At 51.3% G+C, this 12749-nt stretch overlaps 1 protein-coding gene across 1 annotated transcript in view; it reads left to right on the forward strand.

Annotated features, from left to right (window-relative positions):
• HIF3A (hypoxia inducible factor 3 subunit alpha) overlaps positions 1–12749 on the forward strand; it is a 112991-nt gene that overhangs the window by 97735 nt on the left and 2507 nt on the right. The window contains exons 3-8 of the mRNA XM_044668579.1: positions 328–475; positions 911–1038; positions 1567–1787; positions 2694–2795; positions 5237–5514; positions 11683–11797. Of these exons, the coding sequence (XP_044524514.1) occupies positions 328–475; positions 911–1038; positions 1567–1787; positions 2694–2795; positions 5237–5514; positions 11683–11797 (992 nt within the window). The remainder of the gene's footprint in view (positions 1–327; positions 476–910; positions 1039–1566; positions 1788–2693; positions 2796–5236; positions 5515–11682; positions 11798–12749) is intronic.

Below are 12749 nucleotides of genomic sequence, written 5' to 3' on the forward strand. Positions count from 1 at the left end.
CAGCCCCCCCACTCCCCGGGGGGATCTCAGCCCCCACACAGCCCCCCACACTCCCTGGGGGGACCTCAGCCCCCATATAGCCCCCCCATACTCCCCAGGGGGATCTCAGCCCCCCATACAGCCCCCCATACTCCCCGGGGGGGATCTCAGCCCCCACACAGCCCCCCATACTCCCCAGGGGGACCTCAGTCCACACACAGCCCCCCACACTCCCTGGGGGGACCTCAGCCCTACTCTCCAGCCCACATCCCAGGTCCCTGGCTGCCCGTGAGCCTCCTGCCCTCCTGCTGAGCATCTGCCTGACTCCTCGCCTTGTGCCCCTTCTAGTGCTCAGCAAGGGCCAGGCGGTGACCGGCCAGTATCGTTTCCTGGCCCGCAATGGAGGCTACCTCTGGACCCAGACGCAGGCCACGGTGATCTCGGGGGGCCGCGGCCCCCAGCCCGAGAGTGTCGTCTGTGTCCACTTTGTGCTGAGGTCCGTGCCAGGCAAGGGAAGGGACTGTTACCCCCACGGGGAGGGGGAGGACGCCTGAAGCAGGCTGAGATCTTTATAATGGGAGGATCCCCATGCTAGGAGTCAGGTGCCCCGGGTTCAAATCCTGGCTCCTGCCCCCGACTTACTATGTCTTGGGAAATCTCCTTCCCTTCCCAAGCCTCAGTTTTTCCTTCTGTAAAATGGAAGGAGTTGGGCTCAGGGGTCTCTTCCAGCTCCAGAACTCAGTGGCTCCGTATGAAGCTTGTCCCTTTTTTCACTGATTTACGCCAATGGGGGTCCTGGAGCTGGGACATTGCAGTTGGGGTGCTTTCTGCACCAGGCCGGTGGGGTGGTTCCCGGGGGACACGAGTCACCCCCAGCTCTGCTCTCCCTTCCCTGACACCGTCTCCCCTCTGCCCCGTCCTGCCCCCCCAGCCGGGTGGAGGAGACTGGGGTGGTTCTGTCCCTGGAGCAGACGGAGCAGCCTGCCCGCCGGCCCCCCCGCCCCGCCGAACGGGGGCCTCCCCCGGAGAAGAGCCCCCAGGGTCCCGGAGACGGCTTTGGTATGGGGGTGACCGGGCAGTGGAACCCGGGGAGGAGGGGAGGTTCACGAGGTGTCTCGCCTCGTCTACGTCATCCCTGCCCCCCGGGTGACGGCCTCTGCTTGCTGGCCTGCCGGGCTCTGGTCTTTGCTCACTCATCCTCGGGGGCCCCCCAGAATCCCAGGCATGCTCCTCGGCCGCCCACCTCCTCCCCGACATCATCCCCCGCCCCCCTGCATAGTCCTTCCAGCCTCTACCCCACCCCTGCCTAGAATGTCCTCTGACACCCACTGGGCCACAAGGCTCTCCTCCAGGAAGGCTTCCAAGCTCTCCGTACCCCAATCCCTTCATCCCTTTCCCCACAAGATACTACGACCTCCCAAAGAAGTCCTCCGCTCTCTGGAGAGTCTCTCCTAGCCTCCAGGGCTCTCGTGTCCTCAGCGAGGCTGGGCAGCTCACTCCCTTGATTCTCGGACACCAGACCGGGTGTCCCTCCCCGGCCCCCTCACTGCCCCCCGCCACGTAACCATCCCAGTCCGTGTCTCGCAGATGCCCCCGGCCCCCGGATCCTTGCCTTCCTGAAGCCCCCGGCTCTAAGCGAGGCCACTCTGGCCGCTGACCCTCGCCGCTTCTGCAGCCCAGACCTCCGCCGCCTCCTGGCCCCCATCCTGGACGGGGCCGCCCCAAGCCCTGCCGCCGCCGCCGCCGCCACCCCTGCCGCCATCCCCAACGGACCCCCAGCCAGGGAGCGGCCTCGGAGCCCTCCGCCGGTACGCAGGCCTCCGGGCCACGCCAGCACGCCTGGCTGGGCCGCTTTTCTGAGGGGGTGACCTTTGGAAAGCTGCGTGAGGCCGAGCCGAAATATCCGGAAAGCGCCCGGCACGGGGCCCGGCACGGGGCCCGGCGCATAGTAGGTGCCGCAGAAATGTCGTCCCCGGATCTCTCGGGCCCGGATGAGGGGATCTCCGAGGTGGCCTCCCCCACCCGGCCCAGCTCCGAGCACCGTCTCCGGAGGCTCCCCTAGTTCTCAGGGTCTTATTCTAGCCCCTTCCCCGGCTCTTCGCTCCCGAGGACGGAAGCCGGGGTCCGGGCTGGGCTTGCCCTCTCGCCTTGGGTCCACTGACCTTGGCGCCCTCCCATCCCCTGAGCTGCTGGTGCGCTGCCTGCCCCGAGGATTCCTGGGTCCCTCAATCCAAATCCTCCAAGTCCGAGGCCCCGGGCTAAGCGCGGACGCTTCCCCTCTCACGTCCCGGGCCGGCCGACCTCGGACGTTTGTCTCGCTTCCCCCGGAGCTTCCAGGCTCGCCTTTTTTGCCCCTTTTCTTCCCTGGAGACATTTCTGCTCGGTGGTTTTTATGACGCACATCCCAAGAAAAGGAAACCGTGTCCAAGGATTCGGTGACCCGACGAAGCCGGTTCTGGGGCGCCATCTTTGACTCTCTGCTTCTGGGCTTTGCTGGCCTCTTGGGGGGAGTCGTCTGGGTTCTGTGACCCCGGAACCTTGGCGCTCTCGCCATCGGGCACTTGACTTCCCCTTCTCCCTGGCCTGGACTTTGGCTTCCCCTCCCAGAGCAGGAGGCAGAGATGGACCCGACCTTGGAGATGACCCAATCCCTCTGACCCCCATTCTACAGCATCCCCAGCTCAACCGTTGCCTCGTCTCCGTCTCCCCCACAGGCGGATCTCCCCAATGACCTGCTCCTGGAGATGGAAAACGTACACAAAATGTTTGGATTTGGCAAGACCTTGGAGGCTGTGGAAACTCTGGATATGGAGCAGGTAGGGCCAAGCCAGAGAGCTAGAGCGCTTCTTCTCTCTCAGCCTCAGTCTCCTCATCTGTAAAATGGGGACAAGAGCAATACAGAATTGGCATTTGTTGAGTGCCTTATTTGGGATTATAGATTTCGAAGAGACTTGAGAGGCCGTAGAGTCTGACATCCTGATTTTATAGATGAAGACACCAAGGTATGTGTCTGAGGCAGGATTTGAACTGAGGGCCTCCTGACTCTACTGTGCCCCACCTAGAATGAAGGCACAAAGACATGACTTCAGGGGTCATTTGGTCCGACCCACCCTTATTTTATAGAAGAGACACTTGAGGACCAGAGAGGTCGAGAGACTTTCCCAAAGTCACACAGCCAATCAGTAGTTACTAGAGGGCCCAAGGAAGGCTGTCTCGTTGGGGTAGAGTTTGAAAGCATAAGTCTGAGTAGCAACCCCACTCCCCCACCTTCCCTGCCCCTGCTGGGGGCGAGGAGGCGGATTCTGGTATAGGGGCTTCCTGGAAGGAATAGAGTTTTACCTGGTAGGGGATGGTGGTGAGGAGAAGCGGAAGTGTCTGGGGCGGTTTGTATCCACTGAAGTTTTCTTAAATCGAGTCCAAAGTGAGGCAGCATTCCTCGGGCCGTAGGCAAAGGGCCCTGACCCAGGAGGGTCTCAGCCCCCTCCGTCCTCCTCCTCCTCCTCACTCAGACCACATCTGGATAGCTCAAGAGAGAAGGAGTCAAAGGACGATATATAGATCTGCAGCTGGAAGGGCCTCAGTCCACCTCCTCCGACCCCTTCATTTTACAGATGAGGAGACTGAGGCCTAGAGAGAGAAAATTGACTGGCCCCAGCCCACTGAGGCAGCAGGCGAAAGCCCCCCAGGCTGCCAGGCTTCCCAGGTGAGGCGGCTGGGGCTAGGGAAGGTCAGCCTGGAGAATAGAAGGCTCAGAAGAGATGTGACGTCTGTCTTCAACCAGACTGTGGAAGGAGGCGCTTCATTCTGCAAGACCCCATACTAGAAAACAAGGGGTTGTATGGGAAGTGGTCAAATGTGGACTTAAAGTCAAGAGGGGCAGCGCGAGTTGCCCCAGAATGGTATAGGCTGCCTGGGGAGGTAGTGAGCTCACCATCTTTTGAGAACTTCCTTCAGTCAGAAGATGGCTGAACGTTTAACAGGGTTATGGTAGTGGGATGGCTTTGGAGGTCCCTTCTAACTCTGAGATCCTGGGTTTCGAACCCAGGTCTCCCTGACTTTGTATTCCATTTGTTGTTCTGCTGTGTCTGACTCTTCATGACTCCCTTTGGGCTTTTCTTGGCAAAGAACCTGGAGTGGTTGGCCATTTCCTTCTCCAGCTCCTTTTATAGATGAGGAAACTGAGGCAAACAGAATGAAGTGACTTGCCCAGGGTCACACAGCTAGTAAATATCCGAGGCCAGATTTGAACTCAGGAAGATGAGCCTTTCTGACTCTAGGCCAGGTGCTCTGTTCACTGCACCATCTAGCTGCTTCCTGAATTTCCTCACCTGTAAAATGGAGGCTGTCATCCTTGCAGGACCTAGCCCAGCAATGATGAAGCTTTTAGAGCCAGAGTGCCCAAACTGCAACCCTCATGCAGCATGCGAGCCTTACCCCAGACAGGGGAGGGAGGAAGCGTTCCATTAGGCTGCTGGACTGAGGGGCAGGTGGTGTAAAAAATGTCCTCAGATGCTGTGGAGAGAGGGAAGGGAGCAGCACCCTGTGGCATGTTCCAGCACACGTGCCATAGGTTCATCAACATGGACCTAACCCATAGGTTGGCTGGGAGGACATGACTTTGCCAGGGCTTCACAAGTATCTCTGTGAAATGAGCAGGTGCTTCAGGCACTTTTTCTCCAAGGGTGAGAACTGAGCTCCTGAGACCCAAAGGGAACTTTTTAGCATCTCCCAAGATCTCAGACAGCTGCAGAGCTAGGGATCAGCCCCAGGGCTCCTGCCCAAGAGATCAGCACTTCCATGATAGATGTAGCATGAGATCACAGAACTGGAAGTCAAGATCTGAGTTCAAAACCAAATTCGGTCACCCTCAGATTCTTCATCTGTAAACTGAGAGACTAGATGGCCTGAGGTCTCCTCCAGATCTAAACCCGTAATCCTCTGATTCTCTGACCTTTGTGCCTTTGGGCAAGGTTTGAACTCTCTGGGTCTTGGTTTCTTCTTCTGTAAGATTAGGAGAATCTCTAGATCATCTTGGAGAACTCTGACAGCTCTAGGGCTGGAATCCTCCAAAGTTTCTTGGTGACTCATGCGAGGGAGGGTGCCAGAGGAAAAAAAGGACTTGTGGGTATTAATTCTTTGGATCTCCCTAAGCCCAGTACCAGGTTTTGGCTCCCTAAGGATGCTATCTCAACTCCAGGACCACGACACGCCAAGAAGGAGGGTTTCTTACTTGAATTTGTACTTTTCCTCTGCCTAGGATATTGAGGCCCTGGAGTTAGAGATGTTAGCCCCCTACATCTCCATGGACGATGACTTCCAGCTCAACACCAGCGAGCAGCCCTCTAGGATCCCCCGAAGGCATCGAGGAACAACCTCTCGCCCCCGAGCCCGCAGTTTCCACGGCCTGTCACCCCGACCCCTGGAGTCTCACCCTTTGCTTCGATGGGGGAGTGACCCACGACTGAGCCAGAGGACCCATCCTGCAGAAGGGGACCCCATAGACTCCACAAGTTCCCCGACTGGAGCTCGGAAAAGGTAAGGGCAGATGAAGTAATGAGGAGTAGAGGATGGGATGGGGAAGAAGACTGCAACACAGGGGAGAGATTAGGACCCTGGATTGGGAATCGTTGTTGCCGTATCATGTCCGACACTTTGTGATTCCATTCGGGGCAAAGATAATGGAGTAGTCTGCCATTTCCTTCTCTAGATCATTTTACATATAAGGAAACTGAGGCAAAGAGGATTAAATGACTTGCCTAGGGTCATATAGCTAGTCAGTGTTTGAGGCCAGATTTGAACTCATGACTTGGAATCAGAGAATTCCCATTTAAATTCCAGCTCTGGAATGTGTGACACAATGGATAGAGTGCTGAGTCTAGAGTCAGGAAGACCTGAGTTCAAATCCTGAATCAGACACTTAGTCCTTTATAATTGTGGGTAGGTTACATTCGGCTCTCCGTTCCTCATCTATAAAATGAAGGAGTTGGTCTAGATTGCCTCCAAGGCCCCTCTCCACTTCATTTTCCCCATCTGTAAAATGAGAGGGTTGGACATCCTTTCCAGCATTAAATCCTTTGTTTCTAATAATGTATAATATAGTCGTTTATGTTTGTGTCTTCCTTTCTCAATACATTCTAAGCTCTCTGAAGGGCAGGGACCAAAGCTTACCTAAACTACTCCAGCACCTAGAACAGGACCCTGCATGCAGTAGGTTAATAACTTAATTATATGAGTTATTATAATTATAATGAGTTGTTATAATAATAATAAGTTAATGAATGGAGGCACCCCTCCCACCTTGAGGTAGATAATATAATTATCCCCATTTTACAGATGAGAAAACTGAAGCCCTGAGAGATCTGTGGTCATGATCACATGGCTTGTGACCCAGGTCTCAACTCTGAGACCAGGGCTCTTCTACTACCCATTACGCTCTCTGAGCTCTGTAGCTTTCATCATCTGTTAGCCCTCACTGGACATTTAATGTATCCTGCCTTATGATACTGTGTGACCTTGGATAAGTCTCTTTCCCTCTGGACTTCAGTTTCCTCATGTGTAAAATGAGGCATAGAGAATTGTGGTTTAGAACTGATGGCATCTAGGGTCTACCTCATGGCACAAAATCTTGGGATTTAGAAATCTCTGAATAGGAATCCCACCATTCTTTGTCCTATTTAGGTCAGCAATCAGTCAGTATTTATTAGATACTTACTGTGTGCCTGCCTGTTGTTGTTACTGTTTATTCATTGGGTCCTGTCCTACTCTTCATGACCCTGCATGGGGTTTTCTTCACAAAGATGCTGGACTGGTTTGCTGTTAGAGCAAACAGAAGTTTAAGTGACTTGCCCAGAATTGCACAGCTAGTGAGTGAAACTGGATTTAAATTCAGGTCTTCTTGACTCCAGGCCCAGATTTCTATGTCCTGAGCTATCTAGCTGCTTCTAAATAGGCTTTGGTTGTTCAATCATTTTTGAGTTGTGTCTAACTCTTTAACCACATTTGAGGTTTTCTTGGCCAAGATACTAGAGTGGTTTGCCATTTCCTTCTCCAGATCATCTTACAGATAAAAAAAACTGAGACCCACAGAGTTAAGCAACTTGTCCAGGGCCACACAGCTAGGCAGTGTCTGAGGCTAGATTTGAACTCAGGAAAATGAGACTTCCTGACTCCAGGTCCAGAGGTCTATCTACTGAATCTTTTAGCTGCCATTATATGCTCGGCACTGTGCTAAGCCCTGAGGATGCAAAAAAAAAAATGAAAAAGACAGTCCCTGCCCTCAAGGAGCTTATGATCTAATGGAAGAGATAATATGTAAACAAATACTGTAGGACCCCCTTAATCTGTGGTTTTGCTTCCTGTGGTTTCAATTATCCACTGTCTATCAAAAGCACTGGAGGTCTGCCCCACATACCAGAAATCTACATAAGTCTCTCCCCCACCAAGTGTCTTCTACTTCAACTTTCAATTTGTTTTTGTTTTTGTTTGGGGGGGGGTAGACCTCAGAGTGCCAAGTAGATGGGAAGGAAGAGGAAGAGAAAACACACACACACACACACACACACACACACACACACACACGTATTCACTTACATCCATAGTTTCAGCCATCTATGGTAGTAGGTCTTGAAACGTATCCCCTGTGGATATGGGAGCCCTACTCTATGCACAAAGCAGGCTATAAAAAAGGATGGGAAATAATTAACAGAGGGAAAACACTGGAATTAAAAGGGGTTGGGGAAGGCTTCTTCATGAAAGCTTAGAGCTGGAAGAGGGTTCACAGTCACCATCTGGTCCAGCCCACACCTGTACAAACATTCCTTCTATCACTGAGCTGCCAACTGGTCATCCAACATCTGCCTGAAATTCTTGATTGGACAACAGGAGCTCTTTCCCACTTTGGCCTTGCTCCAGAGTCTTTCCTGTCACCAAACCTAATTTTGCTTCTCTCTAACTTCGCTCATTGCTCCTGGTTCTGCCCTCTGGGACCAAGGAGAACATGCCTAACCCCTTCTCCACTTCAGATATGGTACTTGAAGAGAGCTCTCATGTCCCTTTCTAAAGCTTAGCGTCTTCTCCAGGTTAAAGATGCCTAGTTTTCTCACATATCTTGGCATGATTTGAACTCAAGCCCTTTCCTCCATGACAGAAGTACTTAAACCTTTTTTGGTTCCCCAGACCCTTTGATAGCCTGATTATTAAGGACCCCTTCTCAGAATCATGTCATTAAATGAATAAAATCAAATATATCAGATAACAAAGGAAGCCAATTATATTGAAATACAATATTTGGAATAACAATAATAATAAAAACACAAGTTCATGGACCTGTATCTAGATGCTTTCTAGCATGTCACAAAAACTGTGGTACCCCTGGGGGCAACTAGGTGACTCAATATTTTGAGAGCTAGGTCTAGAGACAGGAGGTCCTGGGTTCAAAGGTGGCCTCAAACACTGTGTGACCCTGGGCAAGTCACTTAACCCTCATTATCTAGTCCTTGCTGTTCTTCTGTCTTAGAACTGACACTAGGTCAGAAGGTAAGAATTTTAAAGAACCCTACAATTGATCTAACAGTAGGGACCAGCCAGGCTTAGAGACGGAGGTCCTGGGTTCAAATGTGACCTTAGACACTTCCTAGCTGTATGACCCTGGCCAAGTCACTTAACCCCCATTGCCTAGCCCTTGCTGCACTCTTCTGCCTTGAAATAAAGTACTGATTCTATGTCAGAAGGTCAAGATTTTTTTTTAATTGCTGTGGTACCCAGAAGTAAATAATGCAGGCTAAATTAGATAATATTTGTGAAGTCCTTAGCACAGTTCTGGGTACTTGGTAGGTGCTTAATAAATGCTTGTTCTCTTACTTTCCCCTATTTTAGCTATGGTTAGACTGAGCTAGAGAATAGCAGGAAGATCTCCCTTATTCCTGAAGACTATACAGCCCACAGAGACTGGTGGGGGACGCCACAGTGCACAGAACTCTGTGCCTGGAGTTAGGAAGACCCAAGCTCAACTATAACCTTAGACACTTTTTTTCCCCATGGGCAAGTGACTTTACCACTGCCTGCCTCAGTTTCCTCAACTGTAAAATGAAGATGATAATGGCACCCACCTCGGATCACATGAGATAATATTTGTAGAGCACGTAGCATGGTGCCCAGCACACAATAAGCATCTAATAGTGCTTGTTACCTCTCTCCTTCCTCTCTTATCCCAAGATCATATTAGCTTTTATTAAGAATCTTCTACGGGCAGAGTGGCTTAGTGAAGAGAGAGCTGGCCTTGGAGTCAGGAAGACCTGGGTTCAAATCCACCTCAGATGCTAGCTATATGACGCTGGGCAAGTCACTTCACCCTGTTTGCCTCAGTTTCCTCATCTGTAAAATGAGCTGGAGAAGGAAATGGCAAACCACTCTAGTATCTTTGCCAAGAAAACCCCAAATGGGGTCACAAAGAGACATCTGAACAACAACGTTGACCTAAAAACAAATGAGATTGAAAATAAATGAATGAGTACCATACAGTGTAGAGTTTTGTGAATGGGGGAGAAGAACTAGTAAAATCTGAAGAGGAAGAGATGAGTTATCAGTGTGAGGACAGGTCTCGAACCTGGAAGAGGCATGGAGACAGGACAAGGTTGTTTAGATAAATGCATGGAGGTGGTAAAGGACAGGATGAGACAATGAAATATCAAATAGTGTTGTCTGATTGAAACCCAGAGTTTATCAGGTGAAATAGTGGGTTCACTAAGGTGGAGAGGTCAATGGAATCCAGAATAAGGTCAGCCTTGAATGCTAGGTAGGCTGAGAAGTTTGTCCTTTATCTGGAAGACAACAGGGATCCGCTGCAATATCTGAGCAGAGGAGTGATGTCATGACGATGATCAGTCTCATAGCTAAATAATGTTTTGTTTTTTAAGAAGCACTTCCAAAGGCAGCTGGGTGGCTCAGTGGATTAAGAGCCAGGCTCAGAGATGGAAAGTCCTGGGTTCAAATTTGGATTCAGACACTTCCTAGCTGTGTGATCCTGGGCAAGTCACTTAATCCCCGTTGCCTGGACCTTGCTGAGTCAAAGATGGAAGGGAAGGGTTTAAAAAAGAAGAAACACTTCCTTAAATCCTTTGAGGCAAGTGGAGCAAATATTAAGCCCATCTTACAGATTAGGAAACTAAGGCTTAGAAAAGTTTGGAGACTTGCCCAGGGAGACACAGAATAATATCCTTGCCCAGGCATTCTAACTTAGGACCACTGTTCTTCCCATTCAGTTCAGCACTGGTTCCAGTGTCTGGTTTATTGCTCCCTAAACAATCCGCCTGTGTTCAAAACTCACCCTTTATTAGAGCTGGTTCTGATCTGATTCTATGGGGGAGAAAGCCTTAATTAATCAGTTAGTTCAGTGGGCAAACTTTTTAAAGAGGGGCCAAAGGAAAGGAAATGTTCATCTGTCAGTCTGTTTCTAAGGCAGCTCTTTCAAAGTTTCACTGTGTTGTATCCTACTCGTTGTATTCATCAGATTAGGAATAATGTCTCCCAGCAAGATAGAACATTTCAGGGGGCTGCATCTGGCCGCCAGCTATAGTTTGCCCATCACTGAGTCAATAAGTATTTATTAAGCATCCACCATACGTCAGGCACCATGCTAAGTGCTGGGGGTACGAAGAGTCAAAAGACAGTTGCTACCATCAAGGAGCTCAGAGCTAATTACACACCTGAGTCTCTTGAGAGAAGTTCTTATTACCAAGACTGATTCTTTTTTTCCCCCCTTAAACCCTTATCCATCAGCCTTAGAATCAATATCGTGTATTGGTTCTGAGGCAGAAGAACAGTAAGGGCTAGGCAATGGGGGTGAAGTGACTTTCCCAGAGTCACACAGCTGGGAAGTGTCTAAGGCCACATTTGAATCCAGGACCTCCCATCTCTAAGCCTGGCTCTCTATCCACTGAACCACCCAGCTACCCTCCTCCCCAAGACTGATTTTTTTTTAAACTCTTAACTTCTGTGTATTGGCTCCTAGGTGGAAGAGTGGTAAGGGTGGGCAATGGGGGTCAAGTGACTTGCCCAGGGTCACACAGCTGGGAAGTGTCTGAGGCCGGATTTGAACCTAGGACCTCCCGTCTCTAGGCCTGACTCTCAATCCACTGAGCTACCCAGCTGCACCCCCCCCCCCAGACTGATTCTTAAGGGCAGCCAGGTGGATAGAGCATCAGATCTGGAGATGGGACATCCTGCATTCAAATCTGGCGTGACCCTGGGCAAGTCACTTAAGCCCCATGGCCTAGCTCTTACTGCTCTTCTGCTGAACCTAAGATAGAAGGGAAGGATTTTAAGAAATAAAATAAAGGGCAGCTGGGTAGCTCAGTGGATTGAGAGTCAGGCCTAGAGACGGGAGGTCCTGGGTTCAAATCCGGCCTCAGACACTTCCCAGCTGTGTGACCCTGGGCAAGTCACTTGACCCCCATTGCCCACCCTTACCAATCTTCCACCTAGGAGCCAATACACAGAAGTTAAGGGTTTAAAAAAAAAAGAAATAAAATAAATAAAAAAGGGCTGCTTCTTTCCTGCCCCCTCACATATCTGGGCCTGGGCACATCTGAGACTCAGCCAAGGCTCCTTACAAACGGGAGGGAAGGATCCCAACTCCCAGGGCTGGTGTTTGTGGCTCTTCTTGTGATTCCCGAGTCCTGAAATCTCTCCCTCCCTTTCCCGCAGGGCTCTGCCCCGGAACTTGGAGGAGGAAGCTGGGGCCGAGGCTCTGGGAGCGAAGCCCCCCAAGCGATCCCCGAGCCCAGCACCGGAACCCTTTCTGCTGCCGCCCCTCAGCCTGGTACGTTGGGGAAGGGGGACGTCCGCGTGGGCGCAGGGGCCTGAGGGACAGACTCAGAGAGCGTCCGAGGTCAAGCCTCAGCTGCCCCAGGAGGGAGGCAGAGTCCAGAGGAGCAAAGCCCCACAGCGGCCGAGCCTGAACTGACCTGCCCCGACTCTATTCTGCACCTCTTCCATTATGCCTCGGGTAGGCCTACGTTTCTGTGATGGAGACAGTGGGGAGAAGATGACTAGACTTAGTCAGGAGAGGGACCCTCTCGCAGAGCTTCCCCTGAGCCTTCGTCTTCCCATCTATAAAATGGGAGCAGGAATAGCACCCAATCCCAGGGCATCGTGTGCTTCGAGGTACCTGGAGCATGAGAAGCCCCGGCAGGTCCTGCCGTGGCTGCCAGGAGGCGCAGCGGACAGCGTCCTCGTGTCTGCAGTCAGGAAGCCTCGGCAGCTCGCTTACCCTCAATTTCCTTGTCTGAAAAATGGGCGTAATATTTATCATGCATTTCTGCCTCTTAGGGTGGGTGTTGGCCCCAGTGAGGCAATATTTGTAAAGTGCTTTGCCAACCTCAAAGCTCTCCAAAGGCTGGCTAGGATGAGAAAAGCCTCGTCTTGCAGGGGAAAGAGAGTAACAGGGTTGCCCAGTTTGTGGCTGCTGGGAATTTCTTTGTTCTCTTTCTGGGTATTTTTTTTTAATTTTTTTTTTAAACCCTTCTGTGTATTGGCTCCTAGGTGGAAGAGTGGTAAGGGTGGGCAATGGGGGTCAAGTGACTTGCCCAGGGTCACACAGCTGGGAAGTGTCTGAGGCCAGATTTGAACCCAGGACCTAATCCAGTGAGCTACCCAGCTGCCCCCCCCCCCGGGTATTGTTTTTAATTGTTTAAAAACAATATCGTGTTTTGGAATGCGAAAGGCCACAAATATCAAACAGACACAAACGTTTCCTTACCTAAAACAAAACC

The sequence above is a fragment of the Gracilinanus agilis genome, chromosome 3 (assembly GCF_016433145.1).
Source record: "Gracilinanus agilis isolate LMUSP501 chromosome 3, AgileGrace, whole genome shotgun sequence".
Taxonomy (NCBI): Eukaryota; Metazoa; Chordata; class Mammalia; order Didelphimorphia; family Didelphidae; genus Gracilinanus; species Gracilinanus agilis.